General features: G+C 37.0%; 1 protein-coding gene across 2 annotated transcripts in view; it reads right to left on the bottom strand.

Annotated features, from left to right (window-relative positions):
- Positions 1-1227: 1227 nt before the first annotated feature.
- Kpna1 (karyopherin subunit alpha 1) overlaps positions 1228-18569 on the bottom strand; it is a 55634-nt gene continuing 38292 nt past the window's right edge. For both annotated transcript variants that reach the window (XM_070030083.1, XM_070030082.1), the window contains exons 6-14: positions 14781-14912; positions 14007-14095; positions 13475-13574; positions 12645-12808; positions 10726-10804; positions 8054-8179; positions 5546-5673; positions 4564-4742; positions 1228-3479 (exon numbers count right to left, since the gene is read on the bottom strand). In XM_070030083.1, the coding sequence (XP_069886184.1) occupies positions 3292-3479; positions 4564-4742; positions 5546-5673; positions 8054-8179; positions 10726-10804; positions 12645-12808; positions 13475-13574; positions 14007-14095; positions 14781-14912 (1185 nt within the window). In that variant the 3' untranslated portion in view covers positions 1228-3291. The remainder of the gene's footprint in view (positions 3480-4563; positions 4743-5545; positions 5674-8053; positions 8180-10725; positions 10805-12644; positions 12809-13474; positions 13575-14006; positions 14096-14780; positions 14913-18569) is intronic.

Below are 18569 nucleotides of genomic sequence, written 5' to 3'. Positions count from 1 at the left end.
TTATCAGCAAGAAAATAAATCCCTTGACCCAAGGAAAACCTTTTATAATGTGGTCCCCAAGTTTGGAAATCCAACAGGTGATAATGTTTATTTATTACTGGAGAAACAAATCCAAAGCTGCCTGTAGGTAGCCACATACCATAGAGGATTTATTTGACAGATCTGATCAATAAATTATACTGACTTTTTTTTTGCTTCATCGAAATCAGCAGAAATCTATAATACTTCAGATGTATTATGGGACATTATGTATTATGTTTTTTCCTCTTTGACAGTGCAGCTGAATCCAATCAGATTTTTCTGATGTATGGAAGAAATAATCCTAGAATAACAGAACTTTCGAAAGCAGTATTATTGATAAAGGTAATAATTATAAAGGGTTTTGACTGGTGACAAGGACATATAATGTTCCACAGAGAACTGTCTCCTAAATATATATCTTTTCTTTATATCATTCATATTGTCTTTCCTATTATTTCTCGATCCAACTATAGCTACTTGTTGGTACTTCATATACTAGGTACCTTTATTTTTTCAATGTGTTCCATATCACACACCCCCGCCCCCAAATGCCTCACCAAAGTCTTACTATAAGAAATTCATTTTGAAAGTTTGGAGACAGAGGGGGGAATAAAAAGGAAAAGCCAATAGCCATTTTCTTTCAGAACAGTATTAATAAAATCACAAGAATTTTCTTGTGTTAAAATTAACATGCTTTTGTAATGAATAACACCTTTATGATAAAAGTATTCAATTTTTAAACCAAAACCAAGTAAGAATCTCTGCCAGGTAAAAGGGAGTTTAAATGCCACTTCTATTACTTAAAAGGCTGTTTTTATCAGTACCAAAATCCAGCATATTTGTATTATACTGGTATTTAACTTAGTTCTAATTTTATATTTAAAAACTTATTTTGAAGTTTACTTCAGACATTACAGTTCATGAACTCCCAGGACTAGAAACAAAATAAACTTTTCTACTTGAAAAAATAAATCATAGCAGTTAATGGGGTTTGTTTTAATTTAATCACTGAGACACCTGAAATTGCTAGCAAAAATTCCCATAGTATGCTACCCTGGCTAACATGGGGGCACAACTTTCAAATTGGTTAATAAAATGGATTTTTTTTTAGCTATTCAACAGAAGGTACATCATTTAAAACAATCTATAGAAATGACATGTTACCAGTAATTTACAATAAAAAAACAAACTCAGCCACGAAAAGAGTCAAAGCTAAAAACAAGATTTTTACTATGATTCAGTGCTTCTATTATCCTTCTGAAAGGAGTTAATGTGATGTAAAGGCAACATTGAAAGTTCTTTAAATTAACCACCTAATTAATCCCTAAAATTACAAAGAATCAAAGTCTTTTACAGGTCAAGTGCAGTAAACTAAAATTTTCTCTCAGCACAAAGCAGCACTAGAAAAATAACAGTACAGATGGGACTTGACTAATTTTGCAGTGGCTGCTCCATCAATAACAGACATCAGACAGTATCCATCCCAGAGCACAGACACAACTACAGACTAGAGGCGAAGAATGCATCACACTCTTGGCTGATAAATGTCCTTTGTCTCGGAATCTTTCTAGTTTGAATGAAATGGACTTTTAAAAAAGTAAATCAGGTCATATAAGTTGGCTGTTTAAATAACATCATGATGAGGTATGAAAGCTCTGTATTCCTTACATTCAGCAGGATTTACCAGAGATGTGTAACAGCTTGTCAGGGGCAACTGTCCAATAGTTTTTACACTTTGGGATTATAATGAATTCTAGAAGGGTATGAGTAAGTCTAAAGAGGATTAAAAAGGATATATGCTCTGAATGAAGTGAGCAACTTTTCCTTCGGAATTCATTTTGAACAGATATCACCAAAAATCTTCTCTGATCACGTATCCCAACATTTGAGTCAAGATGGCCAACTAGCACCGAGAAGTCTTATTGAACTCATTTGCAGTTCTCTTGGCAATTAATACATTTTGTTTTCCATTCCCGTCCAAGCACAATGTGGATCAGTGAACACAGTACTAGAAGAGCCATTTGTAGATGCAGACTTGTAGGGTACTAGTAGAAGTTGAAATAAAATCGTTAGAGAACACTGAGGTTATTAGAAAAAGATCATTGCCCTTGAGTTAAGCAGGTCTCGTTGAAAAGATGGTTATTTTTTTGAGGATAAAGATGTTACATTATAGGGATCCTATATGCAGCGCAAACACATTAAAATCAAGGTACACTGGCTAAGAAAAACAAATCCCTAAGTAATCTTTCAAAGTATGTTATTTTCCAGGCATGGAGCAGAAAGCACCTAGGGTGACCTCCAACTTACTGAGGACCTTGATCAGATCACAAAACCTGAAATATTTGCTGCAATGCAGACAACAGCCTCTAGTCACACTGGTTGAGTTTGGGAAAAGCAAAAGGTTTGGTTTTCTTCTTATTCCTTTATTAAATTATAGGATATGGTTTTTACTAAGAACTCTAAATCTTGAGAATTGAAACCACTTCCAAATCCTAAGACACATAAGACCAAAGAGAAGCAAAGTCATTCAAATTAGTATGTGCTCCTCTCCTTTCTGCTTTAAAGGGAATCTGCAAACCAGTATCACATTTAAGAATCAGAGTTAATTCTTCAGCATTCCTGACAACTAGAAAGCACATTCACTGAAGGCTGAAGGTGAGGGAGTGGATGGTTTAACTTTAGTATCTGAAGAATGGCGCCAATAGAGGAAAGAAAACCATCCAATCTCAGTAAGGATTAATGCAAATTTGGCTAGAAAAAGCCACCAGGTAATCCAAAGGTTCACTGTGGAAGAACTCATGAAAAGTACTCTGAAGTATACATAACAGGTCTAAACACCTCCCTTGTTGCAAGTAGTTGTGTGAAATTCAAGATAAAAGGTTTAGTTTTATCTTTTAATGTCAGTATTTTTCCCCACTCTATAAAGGGAATGAGGAGGAAGTCCTCTTTTTTCCCCACAAAAAAGGGAGCCACATTAATATGTGTATATTCCCATGACTCTAATGTAAATGCGGATCTCCAAAGCCTAGGGATTTTTCCATAAGAGAGTGGGCCATTCTGGTTACCCTTTTATTATAAGGGTATTCCACCACAGAGAGCCAGAGGTTTTCCAATGTGTGTAAGAGAGCAGGTGCGCAAGGCAAGCAAATGAGCGCAAACAGTATTATGGAAAACATTTGAGAAGATAGCTCCATGAGGACTGTGGGCTCCACAAGAGGACTCAACTGAGTAGCCTGGTCTTACACAGGAACATGAAAGTTGAATATTCCTTCAAAGCTGGAAACCTTCCATAGGAGCCTCACACTGCTGGAAGATGTACTGCTGCTGGCTAAGGTCAACCTGGGGTGCAATGCTGCTATCCTCATCTTCGGTCCCAAAGTAATGCTCAATAAGATCAAAGGCCTTCTGGTAAATCTCCTGGTTTTCATGACTCTGTAGGAATTCAATTTTGTCCAGACCTAGAATGAAGAATAAAGGAAACTCTTGACTGGCAATTCCAATAAATTATTTTGCATATACTTCCTTTCTTGATTTAAAGGAAAAATCTCTACTTACATATATCTTATATTCTATGCCAGTATAGAAATGGTTGGTGGTATTACATGTGAAAGCTAGTAAAGGTCTCCAGCCAGGTGCTGGTGGCTCATATTTAATTCTAGCTACTCAGGAGGCTTAGATCTATCTGAGGATTGTGGTTAAAGCCAGCGTAGGCAGGAAAGTCCATGTAATAACTCTTATCTCCAATAAACTACTCAGAAAAAGCCAGAAATGGAGTTGTGGCTCAAGTGATAAAGCACTAGCCTTGCACAAAAAGAATTGAGGGACAGTGGCCAGGCCCAGTGCCCAGACCCAGCACAAAATAAGACATAGAAAAAAAAAAATCTGACCTCTTAAAAACACAGGCAAGCAACACCCTGTCCATAGAAACAGATTTTTTTTTTTTTTTTGATTAGTTGTGGGGCTTGATCCATGGGCCTGGGTGCTGTCCCCCTCAGCTCTTCAGCTCAAGGTGAGCACTTCATCACTTGAGCCACAGCGCCACTTCCAGTTTTCTGATGGTTATTTGAAGATAAGAGTCTCTTACCTGGGCTGGCTCTGAATTGAGATGCTCAGATCTCAGTCTCCTAAGTAGCTAGGATTACAGACATGAGCCACCAGTGGCCAGCAGAAACAGAAATGTTTTTTTAAGAGTTCTTACATCACCTAGTACTCAAAAATTTTAGTATTTTTTTTTTTTTTTTGTCGGTCGTGGGGCTTGAACTCTGGGCCTGAGCGCTGTCCCTCAGCTCTTCAGCTCAAGGCGAGCGCTCTACCACTTGAGCTACAGCGCCACTTCCGGTTTTCTGGTGGTTTATTGGAGATAGGAGTCTCACGGTCTCTCCTGCCCGGGCTGGCTTTGAACCGCGATCCTCAGATCTCAGCCTCCTGAGTAGCTAGGATTACAGGCGTGAGCCACCAGCGCCCAGCTAATTTTAGTATTTTTATTGAAATCATCTATGGCTTAATTCTTAGCAATAAGCTTCTTCACACAAAGCATCTTACCATAAGCTTCTTCAATCAAAGCACAGTACGGATTAATGCCAGAGCCATTTCTTTTGGCCTCTTGTTCTCCAAGCCTCAGGATATTTTCCAAACCATTTAGGGCAACCTGTACAATCTTAGAGTCCATGACAGTGAGGAGATCACAGAGTGGCTTGATACAACCCAGTTCTACTAGGTACCTAAATCAATACAAAGAACAATGTGGTCAAACAACATACCTCATTTTGTAAAATGGTGAGACTCAACTTCAAACTTACTGAATGAAATTAAGTACTCAATCAACTATACAAAAAGCTTCAAAAATTAACCAAAACCAATTATCCTGACATCTATTTTCCTCTTCACAATTCTTGGATTGCAAAAAGTAAGAAATAAGAATTCTTTCTAACTATGAATAAGAGTATTTTTTCAAAAAAGTAGTTTTCCTGGGCTGTCATATTTGTTACTATAGATAAGCCACAATTCTCAAATATGACAACGTATTTGGTTTGAAAAGCCAGCACAAGCCCAACAGATTATCTTCCCAATGTAATTAAAATTTTATGAAAGTTGCTGAGAAGACTATGAGAAGAATAGAACAAACTTAAAGAAGACTCTGACCAAAAGAAAGACAGGTAGACCAGGTATGGAGGTCCATGCCCATCATCTTCATGTTTAGAGATACAGGTAGCAGCATAATGAGTTAGAGACCAGCCTGGGGTATCAGGTAAGTTTAAGACCAGCCTGGGCTCAGAGTAAAACCCTGTCTCACTAAATCACAAAATAAAAAACCAATGAGGTAGGTATTAGGACATTAAATGTACATTTGAGTCTATAACACTAAAAGTAAGTGTTAAAAAGGGCTAGAATTAAGCATATTTAATTAATAATATCTCACCTTATTCCTCAAATATAGTTAATCTTTCATTCTAAGTAATATATTGGGGAGAGATGGAAACAGTGTTTCCTTCAATTTGCAAAATATTACATGGTCAGAACGTACTTGATCTGTTCAGCTGATCCTCCAGAAGTTGCATTTGTGATGGCCCAAGCAGCTTCTTTCCTTGTTCGAAACTCAGCAGTTTGTAATATACTAATAAGGGCTGGAAAAATGTTGGCGTCTATCACAGTCTGAAATTAAAGCAAAATTTAAATAGAACAGGAAATTAATCCTAATATTAATTTTAACTTTTAACTAGTTCACTAATCACACCCCGAGGCCACCTGTGAAAACTAATGGGGCTAGCCAGGTGCCAGGCGCTCACTGCCTATAATCCTAGCTACTCAGGAGGCTGAGATCTGAGGATCACAATTCAAAGCCAGCCTGGGCAGGAAAGTCCATGAGACTCCTATCTCCAATAAACCACCAGAAAACCTGAAGTGGCACTGTAGTTCAAGTGGTAGAGCACTCGCCTTGAGCTAAAGAACTCAGGGACAGAGCCCAAGCTCAGAGTTCAAACCCCATGACTGACAAAAAAAAAAGAAACAAAACAAAACTAAACTAGTGGGGCTGGATGCCAGTGGCTCACACCTGTAATCCTAAGCTACCAGGAGGCTGAAATCTAAGAATCATTTGAAGCCAACCTGGGATGACAAATCCTAGAGATTAAATACATTGGAAGAAGTCTTTATTATCATTAACCTTTAGGCTATTAGTGGTATCAGGGATAATATAATACACAGTTTGTGATGTTATTCTCCAAGTATTCTTCCTGAGCTCTTTTCTTCATTCTACTCCCATAACAAATTATACAATTTATATATAACTGTGTAAATTATAAATTGCATAATTATACAACAAATTATATAAATTATATAATACAATTAAAATATACTATTGTATATTATGATTGATACAATTACACAGTTACACACTTCTACTGTTAATCTTATTGGTTCCCTTGTATGCACTCTTGCATATATGTTGTGACTCTCAAGTTAATCATTTGTCGCTGAAGTCCACCGAGGGTACCCAGCAGCTTACTACACATCTCAAACACATCATCTGTCCTCTCTATCATCTCCTTTTAAGCCTCTCCAGTTTACAAAGGCTATTTATCTTCATTCTGTATTCACTCAATCAGTTATCACTATCAATTGGAAGCATCCCAAGTCTAGCTTTTCTGTTCTTTAGGATTTCTACTCCATCTTATTCCAAACTGCTACCTCTCAATGAGATTAGAAGAAGGTCATTCATTATTTGAAATACTCTGGCTCAATTCCAATAACATGATTTTATAGGCATACTACAAATGGCTATGGTTATCAATCTCAGTTCCTAATTCAGTTTTATGGGGAGACTAATACCATTCATGGCCAAAACTTTTTGTCAGTGATGAAAGCCAGCAATATTTAACAGAAAGAATCCTAATCTGATATGTCATTTACTGGAGATGTCCTTGAGAAAACTAATTTCTATGAGACTGTCTTATCATGTTCTAAACTGCTACATTCATTAGTAATAACTGTATATAGATAGTGGGTATAACATGGGAGATGTGATTTTTTTCTTTTTCTTTTTTTTTTTGTCGGTTGTGGGGCTTCAACTCTGGGCCTGGGCGCTGTCTCTCAGCTCTCCAGCTCAAGGCAAGTGCTCTACCACTTGAGCCAGAGCTGCTTCCAGCTTTCTGGTGGTTTATTGGAGATAAAAAGTCTCATGGAAGCCGGGCGCTGGTGGCTCACGCCTGTAATCCTAGCTACTCAGGAGGCTGAGATCTGAGGATCGAGGTTCAAAGCCAGCCCAGGCAGGAAAGACCGTGAGACTCCTATCTCCAATAAAACCACCAGAAAACCGGAAGTGGGGCTGTAGCTCAAGTGGTAGAGCGCTCGCCTTGAGCTGAAGAGCTGAGGGACAGCGCCCAGGCCCAGAGTCCAAGCCCCACGACTGACAAAAAAAAAAAAAAAAAGTCTCATGGACTTTCCTGCCTGGTCTGGCTTTGAACCCGATCTTCAGATCTCAGCCTCCTGAGTAGCTAGGATTACAGGCGTGAGCCACCAGCTCCCGGTAGGAGATGTGAATTTATTGTGATTAAAATTCTGGTGAGACAAACCTTATGACTCCACTCAACACCAAGTCCCCTGAGTCTCTTATTATACCTTTTCCAACCCATTTTTCCAGACCTGATCATGACTTGTGCTGAGCACTTGGCACAGTGCTTTTCCTTCAGTTATTTTCCCAGTGACAAAAAGGCAAAATTAAAGGGCAAATAATCACTTGGAAAAAAAGGAAAGGAAAGCCAGTCTCCTAAAGTTTCTGAAAATTCTAGCAACATAATACATGAGTTCATTGTAAAAATAAACATTTTAATAAGCATGAGTCAATTAAATCTATTTAGCATAAAGTCCATCAGATTGTTTAAAAAATGTAAGATATTTTTTCTAGGATCTTTAATAAATCATTACTTATTAAAGGCAAAGGGAAAAATCAAGGCCTAAATGTGTGTGTGTTTAAAGGTTTGGTGAAAAAAACTACCAATCAATAGAAATAAAAGCAGGTACTTTTTGACATTACCTGGATTTGTGCCCTATTTCCAGCCGTGATGTTAGATATAGTCCAGCATGCTTCCTTTTTAATAGATTCTTTTGGGCTACTCAGCAAATGGAATAAACTCTGAAGAGCTGAGCAATTCAAAATTACCTAAAAGGAAAAGTTTAAAATGTTCACTGACTGCATTATTCCAAACTTATTTTAGGAAAATATCAAAATCTTCTCTTGGACTTTATATACTTTCATATACATAAGAAAGTACTAGAGTTAGAATTAGTTTCTAGGTCATCAAACTAGTTTCATTATGTACTTTCACAACTGCTAAAATTGCAGTTTATAAAATGTAATACTGAACCAAGTATGTTGGCAATATGCCTATATTCCTAGTAGTCAGGGGAGGATGAGATGAGATTCACAAGTTTGAGGCCAGCCTTGGCTACACAGATGCACTATTAATAATTACAATTATTCATTTATTTTAGTGTCACTACAGCTAACAAGGATAAATATACCTAGAGATCAGAAAATAAGAAGTATTCTAAGATTTTTAAGCCCTCAAATAACTATCTTGCAGTGAAATACATACTCAATGAAATCTGTATCAAATATAGAATACAAATATTAAAAAAATACCAAATATGAGTTCACAAACTCTTTACTGGGGGGAGGGGGTGTCTCCTGACCCTGGGACCCTCTCCCCCTACAAAAGGAAACATTACTGGCAGAATATAGGTTATGCATAAGATCATGATAGATCAGCAGAGACAAGTGTCCTATGCTGATGGAAAAAAGTAGGTATAAAAGCTCATGGTGGCCGGGTACCGGTGGCTCACACCTGTAATCCTAGCTACTCAGGAGGCTGAGATCTGAGGATCACGGTTCAAAGCCAGCCTGGGCAAGAAAGCCCATGAGACTTTTTTTGGGGGGGGCAAGGGGTGGGGTCCGGTCATGGGGCCTGAACTCTGGGCCTGGGCACTGTCCCTCAGCTCTTCAGCTCAAGGATAGCACTCTACCACTGGAGCCACAGCGCCACTTCTGGCTTTTTTCTTTTTGCTTATGTGGTGCTGAGGAATCAAACCCAGGGCCTCAGTCATGCAAGGCAAGAGCTTTACCACTGAGCCAACTTTCCAGCCCCTCCATGAGACTCTTATCTCCAATAAACCACCAGAAAAGTGAAGTGACGCTGTGGCTCAAGTGGTAAAGCGCTAGAACCCTGAGCTGAAGAGCTGAGGGACAGTACAGTGCCCAGGCCTAGAGTTCAAGCCCATGACAAAAAAAGAAAAAAACAACCAAAAACCAAAACAAAAGCTCATGGTGGTGAGTTGTTATACTTAATTAAAGGAACACATATGGTAAGCACCTAAAGCCTATGTGGCAGTGAGGAAATACAAAAACTTGCTTTTTAATCCCCCCCACCCCCAAACACATTCTTAGTGCGTTACAGACCCAGTCCTAGAAACCACTGAAGACTATTAAGCACATGGCTCAAAATTTGAGGAACACAAAAAATTAGTTGCAACACTCCTTTCGATTCCATACCCCAAGCTACCATGGTTCCCTCAGAAATAAATGCCATTAGTCCTATTCTTCTAAAGAGATTTCACCCAAGTACAATCAAACATGTATTCTTTTATTCTTTTCTAAAATGTCTAAACTAACACTGTAGGGAATAAGCAGAGAGGGGAGAATCAAGCTGATGTCCAGGTTTCTGGCATGGACAACTGTTAATGCCACTCACTGAGATAGGGTACAGAAGCAGGAGTTCAGATACATGAAGAACAGAATAATTTGGAAGTATACTGCAAATAAATAATTATAGCTGGAAAAATTTAAGACAACAAATGTAGTCTATTTAATTATATAGAGACAAGGAAAGCACAAAACATTGAATAAAAAGTTAGAACTGGTTAAGAAAAAGCTAAGTTCAAAATTTTTCCTAATTTTCACAATCCATGCACAAAAGGGTTATCATTAAAGTTGTTAAGATTTATGAATAAGCTGAAGAACTTCCCTGTGGAGAATGATCTCACAAAGAGAACAAGAAAAAGTAAAGTTGGTAAGAAGAAATAAATGGTCAATGAAACAAAGAACCAAAACATGTCAATATCACGAACAACTATCTAGGAAGGTAAGTTTTAAGACATCTCGAAGAAAAATGTCCAGAACAATCCACTGTATCTTGATATCAAAGTTGAGTGGGCACTAGAAAAAATTTTTCTTACATAAAAAATGAGGAAGCTATCAAAAAGATAATTAATTCAACAATTAGTCATTTCAAGTAACGTATAATAAACAAACATTTGCCTCCAAAAGGAGGGGTGGGAGGGAGGGAGGGAGTCAAGTAACAGGCCAATACAGAGATACAAGTTATTGAGAACAGAGATACCTAAGGAAAATATTTCTGTTTTTGCTTTTCTGTGTGCCAGTACTACAGCATTAACTCAGAGCACCTCATTTTCTCACTAGGCTTTTTTTGCTCATGGCTGGTGCTCTACCACTTAAGCCACACCTCCAATTCCAGTTCTTTGCTGGTTAGATTGGAGATAAGTTTCTTATATTTGTCTGCCAGGGCTGGCTTCAAACCTGGATCCTCAGATCTCAGCCTCCTGAGTAGCTAGGACTATAGGCATGAGCCACTGATGTCTAAAGCTCAATATGCTGTTTTGGAAGGGCAAAATATAGTTACTTATTCATACCTGTGTCTGAATATCATCCCCTGTGACAATGTTTCCTACAGCTCGCAAAGCAGGAGAAACTACTTTATAGTCATCGTGCCTGCAACCATAAAAAGAAATGTTATAGCTAACAGCTCTATCCACAGTTCCTTTTCTAAAGGGATAAAATCTGAAAACATAATTAGTGGTTAAGATTTTAGAGAAAACATACCTATTAGTTATTAAGGAAACCCTAACACAATGACAAAATGCTTGGTATCCTCTAGCAGAGTGGCCTTTTCCCTTTAATTCTTTGGGAAAAACTACAAATAATTTCTAGTAATCTTTCCCAGGCATTTCAGCACCCTGATTGCACAATTTCCTTTTTCATTCCTAATGTGGGCTTCCTCTTTAGTCTTCTATAGTTGCTGAGATAATAAAGAGCAAAGAGTAACGTTTATATAATTTTATAATTTATTTTTTTAGCAGTGATACTGATAAGTCAGCTGCTTAACTAAGCTGAAAATAAAAGTGAGAATTAGTACCTCAAATACTGAACTCTTCCTACTAACTCTACAAAGCTGACTTACTGGTCAAAAACACTTTCCACAAAGGCATTTTATATGCAAAACATAGATACTAAGTCCTAATTTCAGAATAAGTCAGTATTATTTAACTTTCCTTAAAGGTCCTACTTTCTTCTCCTTTAATGAGATTGGTTATTCTTAAAACAGTTTCTTTACATTTAAGATTTAATAACTAAAATACAATAATTAAAATGCATAGAAACATAAAAGGATTACTTCCCAGACTTGGATAGCTTCTGACTCTAGCAGCATCATGTTGCCTTTAATTCACTATAGCATTACTTTCTTGCCATTAAGTCTATTGGCCAGCTTTGTACAATCCCTGAATTTTGTGTCTGTACATTAAACTCAACTACCCAATTCAATGTCATTCAGAAAAATGTATATCTACTTTGTATTTCAATTAAATTTCATTTGTTGCAAATACACTTCCTCATTACCTTACCAGTCTATTTTTTTCTAAGTACTACCTAAAAATGTAATTACTATACTTTCAAATTATTTATGCCATGAGTAAGTCTCTCATTTCATCACCAAAGGCACTATAAAGGATAAAATAAGATTCAATGTCTGTTACTAGTAGCTCTAAGAGAGACAGATAAAGGATGACTATTTTTAGTGACAATAAGCCTTCTGATTTTACATGAAGTTTTCCAAATGTTTCTACTAAAAGACTGCTATTAGCAGAGCAAAAAGATCTTATAGAAGCTACAAAACAACAAATGAAACAAACAAAAAGACACAAATAAGAAACAATGACAAGCCGGGCGCAAAGACACAAATAAGAAACAATGACAAGCCGGGCGCTGGTGGCTCACGCCTATAATCCTAGCTACTCAGGAGGCTGAGATCTGAGGATCGCGGTTCAAAGCCAGCCCGGGCAGGAAAGACCGTGAGACTCCTATCTCCAATAAAACCACCAGAAAACCGGAAGTGGCGCTGTAGCTCAAGTGGTAGAGCGCTCGCCTTGAGCTGAAGAGCTGAGGGACAGCGCTCAGGCCCAGAGTTCAAGTCCCACGACCGACAAAAAAAAAAAAAAAAAAAAAAAAAAACAATGACAAAACAGTCCCAAGCACAATAAGTCAATAAAAATACAATCAACTAATATAAAGTATGAACAGAAAGAAAAGTACTACGAAGGGGAAAAAAGCAGATACGTTTTTAAAAAAAGATACATATTTGGACAGTAAAACAATAATAAAAACACACAATGAATCCCGTTGAAATTCTTTTAGAAGGGGGAAAAAGGCAGGCAGAGTGATTAGAAAGGGTGAGATTCATTACAATACATTGTAAATGTGTGGAAATTCAACAATGAATACTTTGGGCCCCCCCTTATAACTAACACGTTTAAAAAAAAAAAAGATATCTTACATCAGCAGCTCCACAAGTCTCCTACATACTCCTGCATCAATGACTGCCTGAATTTTATCATTGGGTCCATCTGATAGATAAGAAAGAGCCCAACAGGCATCAGCCAGTACATCAGTGTCGCTGACAAACAGCAACCAGGAAAGGACATTCAGACAGGGGGAGACCTATTAAAAAAAAGACATTATGAAGAAATTGAACAGAATAAAAAGCAGAAGTAAGATACTTAAGAAGGCTGCCAGGCAATCACTTGATAACTAATTGCATTTCTGTCTTTGGGAATGCTGTCTGTGGTCTTGTTTACTTCGCTGAGGTAATCAGAATCCAGAATCAGAATATAAATTCAGAGGAATATAAATTCAGAGTGGCACAAGCGTTAGAGGACTCACCAAGGACAGCGCTCAAGCCCAGAGTTCAAGCCCCATGACCAACAACAACAAAAAAGGTTCAGAATATAAATTCAGAAACCAAATTTTATATATACCTATTCTTAGGGTTAAATTCTTTGGCCTAGTCTTTGTCAACCAGGTAAAAGAATCTCACATATGCCACTGCTAGGAAATGCTGTATTTTAGATACTTAGTTGTTAACAAAAATTACTAAAGATGAATTATTAAAGATGAATTTGGAGTTTTTTCCAGGCAGCAAGAAATGATCTCAAATTTAAATAAAAACCAGAAATGACCAAAAAAATCTATTTCTGTACAAAACTGATAAAATTCTAACATTCTAAATTTTACTATTCAAAATTATCTCTCTGTAATCATTAAATTGGTTGCTGAGGTCTTTTAACAGCACTTTTCCTGCCAATTTCCCACAAGTATAGTGCTTACCTTTGCAAATTCTGGAGGTGGACTTTTCCCTCTACAGAGATTAGACAATGCCCACACTGCATTCCGGGTCATGGTCAAACGATTTTGCTTTGAAAATAACCTACAAGCATGAGAGTGTGATGGTAAGTTATACAACAGATATTAATTCACTGACTGCATAAAATAAGTAATAAACTAGTGTTATGATAAAACAGTAGACTTCAAATAGATTTTCTCCAGGACAAAAAAATTCATTAACTCCATTATAAGTAGTTTGGAATTTTAGCACTGGAGTAAGTGTCTGAAGAAATGATCTAACAAATTAATAAGAAAGCATCAGGGGAAGGGGTAACATTGTCCAAAAAGAAACCCCTCTGTACACCATCTTTTAAATAACAATAAAAAATTGGAAGGAAAAAAAGGCATATGGAAAGTAACACTAAAAAATACAAAGTAATTTCCAAAGATAATGCTTTCTGAGGAACTTTCTTGTTCTTATTACTCATGGAAAGGGGAAAAAAGGCTAGCAAGCAAAAAAAGAAATGAAACTTACTGCAAAAGAGGAGGAAGGATATTGCAGTCTAAAACATAGTCCCTGCACATGGTACTATCACCAGCAATGTTGCCCAGGGCCCAGACTGCCTGTGAAAGAATTAATTCGTTAATAATAATGTGTAACTTAATTCCCTCATAAATCTTTCAAAGGGGCCAATATATCACAGTAATACTTTAAACAAAGAAAATGAGTTAAATAACATTTATGAAGAGATGAACCAATATTTATATTCTTTCTTTCTATAGGACCCATTCTCATTCCTAAGTAACATTTTATATAGCTCTTGGCAACCAGCAGAGATTCAAGTACCTTACTAAGCTGAGTTGATTTGTCCTTAAAGAGAATTCAAGTGCTATCAAAATACAGATAATTTTATTAAACTTTTGGATGTGATAAAAAGCCATATTCACTTAGTGGTAATATCTTTTAAAATGTGATAAGGCTGGCAATAATAAAAAAATTAATGTTGTTTTTGTCTTTTCTAGTAAAATGACTGAAGACTTCAATTAGAAACTCCCAAGAAACCCTCTTATAGAGACTAAAAAGCTTATAGAGACTAAATAGTTTTATGCGGCTAGAAGTGTGCTTATATTCACAAAATATATTCTATTTTGATAAATTTCTAGAACAGTCCCAGGAACAAACTGGATTATCACAGTACCACCCACTCAAGTCCTGAATATGACTAACAGGAAGGTTTTAGTCATTCATAAGTTCATCTGCTACTCCTTACTTACTGTATTTTTACTTAATTTTACTTGTTTTGTTTACCTGTTCCTGGACATCTTCAAACTCTGAGCTGAGCAACTCTATGAAGATGGGTACTGCTCCTGCCTGGATCACAATCCGGGTCTGAAGGGAATTTCCTGAAGCAATGTTTGTCAGTACCCAAGCTGATTCAAACTAGAAAAATAAGAATAATTTTCATCATCCTAACAACTTAAAATCTTGCTCATAATGATTTCTATATATAAAGAAGAATCTGAGATTGTTATTTGCAGCTCTTATCAGCTGAATACAATTATAATTTTATGCCAGTACTGGGGCTTGAACTCAGGGCTTCGTGCTCTTGCATGGCTTTTCTGTTCAAGGCTGGTGCTCCTATTACTGAACCACACACCCCTACTACTGACCATATTAACTTTAAAAGAACTTCAGAGAATTAGTACACCCTATATTCAGGGTGTCTAACATTTCAAATCAAGTTACAGTTAACATGAGACCATAAAAAAATGAGAAAATGTTGCGTAGGCTATAAAATAGACTCCTGAGGTTCAAATAAAAAAAACTAAATGAGGGGCTGGGAAGGTGGCTCAGTGGTAGAGCGCTTGCCTTGCATGCCTGAGGCCCTGGGTTCAATTCCTCAGCACCACATAAGCAAAAAGAAAAAAGCTGGAAGTGGCGCTGTGGCACAAGTGGTAGAGCGCTAGCCTTGAGCTGAAGAGCTGAAGGACAGTGCCCAGGCCCAGAGTTCAGGCCCCACGACCTGACCCCCCACCCCCGCAAAAAAAACTAAATGCAAAATAATATACATAAATAAATATGGTGCAAAATCACATTACCAAACAGGGTTAAAAATACTATGAGTTAATACACTTTTATTTTGAGGCACTTAAGATTTTTGAACTTAGGGACTCAATGTTTGATAATATGCAAGTTGCTCTACCACTTGAGCTACACTTTCAGCCCTTTTTAGATCTAGCTATTTTTTCTAAAGTTTTAAATTTTCCCCCAGACCAGGCCTCAGATGAGAATTCCCCTACCTATACCTCCCACATTGCTGAGACCACAAGTGCATGCCACCAAGCCTGGCTTATTTACTTAGATAGTATCTTACTAACTTTTGTGCCCAGGCTAAGCTTTAGTATTGACTGGATTTCTGCCTCCCGAGTACCTGAAATTACAGGTATAAGCCACTGAGCCTAGCCTTTAATGTAATTATTGCACAGATTATATCTGAATGCAATTACAAGAAACTATAAAATATGTATTACTTATACAAAGAATCTTGGATGACATCAGAATAGGGATAAGATAAAAAAATTTTCACTGAAAACTATGTTCCCTTGGGCCTTAATCTATGTATATGGTATCATACATAATTTCTGCAAGACTGGCAAAGCAAAATAGAAAGATATTAGTGTAAAGTGTATAAAATGTGGTTATAGCAAGAAAGGCAAAAAGTATTTTAAATGTTAAATAGGTCAAAATGAGTTAACAGGGAATTCATAGAAATAACAGCTTCAATACATAAGAGCTTCCAATAAATGAGAAGACTCCAAACCAAAGATATAAAAGTTTTTCTTAAAGAGCATTCCAAGTATTGAGAAAAAAGGCAGATATGGAGTATTATAACACTAGTAAACAGAAGATATGAACAAAATTATAGTCAGCAAACTACAGCATGCTACTAATTCTACAAATCTCTAGCAGTCACTTGTCTCACTAACTTAGTGTTAGAAAGTAGAAGTTAATAAATATTTCTTTCTTGGTTTTGGTCAGTCCTGGGCCTTGAACTCAGAGCCTGGGCACTGTCCTGAGATCTTTTGCTCAAGTCTAGAACTAGGGACTCTACCACTTAAGAGTCACAGCTCCATTTTCTGGTTAGCTAATGGTTATAGATAAGAGTCTCATAGACTTTCCTGCCAGGAATGGCTTTGAACCACAATCTTCAGATCTCAGACTCCTGAGCAGCTAGGATTATAGGCATGAGCCACCAGCACCCAACTGAAAGCTTGTATTTCTAGATAGTCCATAGTTCTCATACTTATTTAACAAAACACATAGAAAGAAAAAAAAATTAACATTCCTTTCCTTTTTTTATCTAACAGGTCAACAGTACTTCTAACTTTTTCTAAGCTTTCAGATAAACTAAAAAAGCAGGGGCCATAAGGGAAAACAGAGCCATCAGAGGAAGAAATGGGCAGACAAGTGAATTGACACAGTTCAAAGCCATGTGAATGATAACAAATGCATAGAATAGCAGAAGGCACTTAAAAGATTGACAGCATGGCTAATGTGGTGGGCTACCTAGCAAGGGCAATCAATTCATACTGAGCGAAAAGAAAGAAAGGGAAAGAAGGGAGGGGAGGGGAAAGGAGGATGTTCAAAGCCAGTAAGTGACAAAACAGGTAGATGGAGTAGCTGATAGCCTAGATATGGAGGTTAGTTACAGCAGCCAAGGAGGCCCAGACTAGGAGTATCACAAGGTTAAAGAGAACTATAAATTTTATCTGAAAAGGTAGGATTTTGTTGTAGCAGAAGTTCAGGAAACTTACGGTTTAAACCCTGAACACTCCCACAAAACTTAGACACATTCATCTCTGTAAGGAACTTACTAATAAAATCTCTCTAAAACATATCTGTAACACTGCCACAGGAACATTTAATTGCTTTTATTTTTATTTCTCAGAAATAAAATAGTGATATGCCAGACAGTATGGGCTAAAGAAACAAGAGTTCACCTAAAGTAGTTTCTTTTGCTTACTAGGAAAATTAAGAGAAATATAACGTAAGTATAAAAGCAAGGATCCTGCCAGAAGATTACCCCAAAGTTCAACCATCACCAATCCCTGCAGAGATCATGTCAAAAGAAATAAAAACTGTGAGTAAAAGTCTTTTGGAAATAAAATCTATATAATATGTAATATATAACAAATATTATATATGATATATAATAGGTAACAAATACTATACAATATATATTACATATACTATATATACTATATATAGTACAGACAAAAAGATCTGCAGTGAGGTTTTTTTTGCTTTGGTGACACTGAAGTTTTGAAATCAAGGCCTTGTACTTATTATACAGGTACTTTACTAATTACTACACCCCTAGACATTTTTAGTTTTAGTTACTTTTCAGATAGGAAGAGGTTTTTGGTGTTTTCTTAACTGGTCCTGTGGCTTGAACTCAGGGCCTGGGCTCTGTCCCAAGCCTCTTTGTGCTCAAGTCTAGTGCTCTACCACTTGAGTCACAATACCACTTCTGGCTTTTTCTTAGTTTGTGAGATAAGGGTGTCAGACTTTTTCTGCCAATGCAGAAAACCTTGATCCTCAGATCTCAGCCTGAGAAGCTAGGATTATAGGCATGAGCCATCAGCGCCCAGATGGTCTAGTGGTTTTTATAGAGGGTCAGCTTGACTTCAATCCCTCTAATCTATGACTTCTGTTCAGTTCTCCTACCCATGCTTCCTGAGTAGCTGAGCTTATAGGCATGAACGATCATGCCTAGTATATTTGTTAAAATTTTTGCCTAGGCTAGCCACAAAACCTCCTAACCTCTTAAGTGAGATTACAGGCATAAGCTACCTTGCCCAGCTGTAGTGAGATTTTGATGCAAAATAATAACCCAAATAAGTAAAAGACATGTTAAAGAGTTATTGAATAAAATCAATTTGAATATTAATGGTACCAGAACTCAAACTGCTGAGTTTACCATTAAAGACCTCAGAGGAAATGAGGCAAATCCAGAAGCTACTTAAGTAAATTAAACAAAAACAAAATGAAGTGACAATGACTATAGCAAAGAAAAAGAAGTCAATAATGTCCTGA

This window comes from Dipodomys merriami, unplaced genomic scaffold (genome assembly GCF_024711535.1).
Source record: "Dipodomys merriami isolate MVZ:Mamm:240054 unplaced genomic scaffold, mDipMer1.0.p SCAF_2, whole genome shotgun sequence".
Classification (NCBI taxonomy): domain Eukaryota; kingdom Metazoa; phylum Chordata; class Mammalia; order Rodentia; family Heteromyidae; genus Dipodomys; species Dipodomys merriami.
The sequence above is the reverse complement of the archived record's forward strand: the minus strand, read 5'-3'. Positions and strand labels throughout refer to the sequence as shown.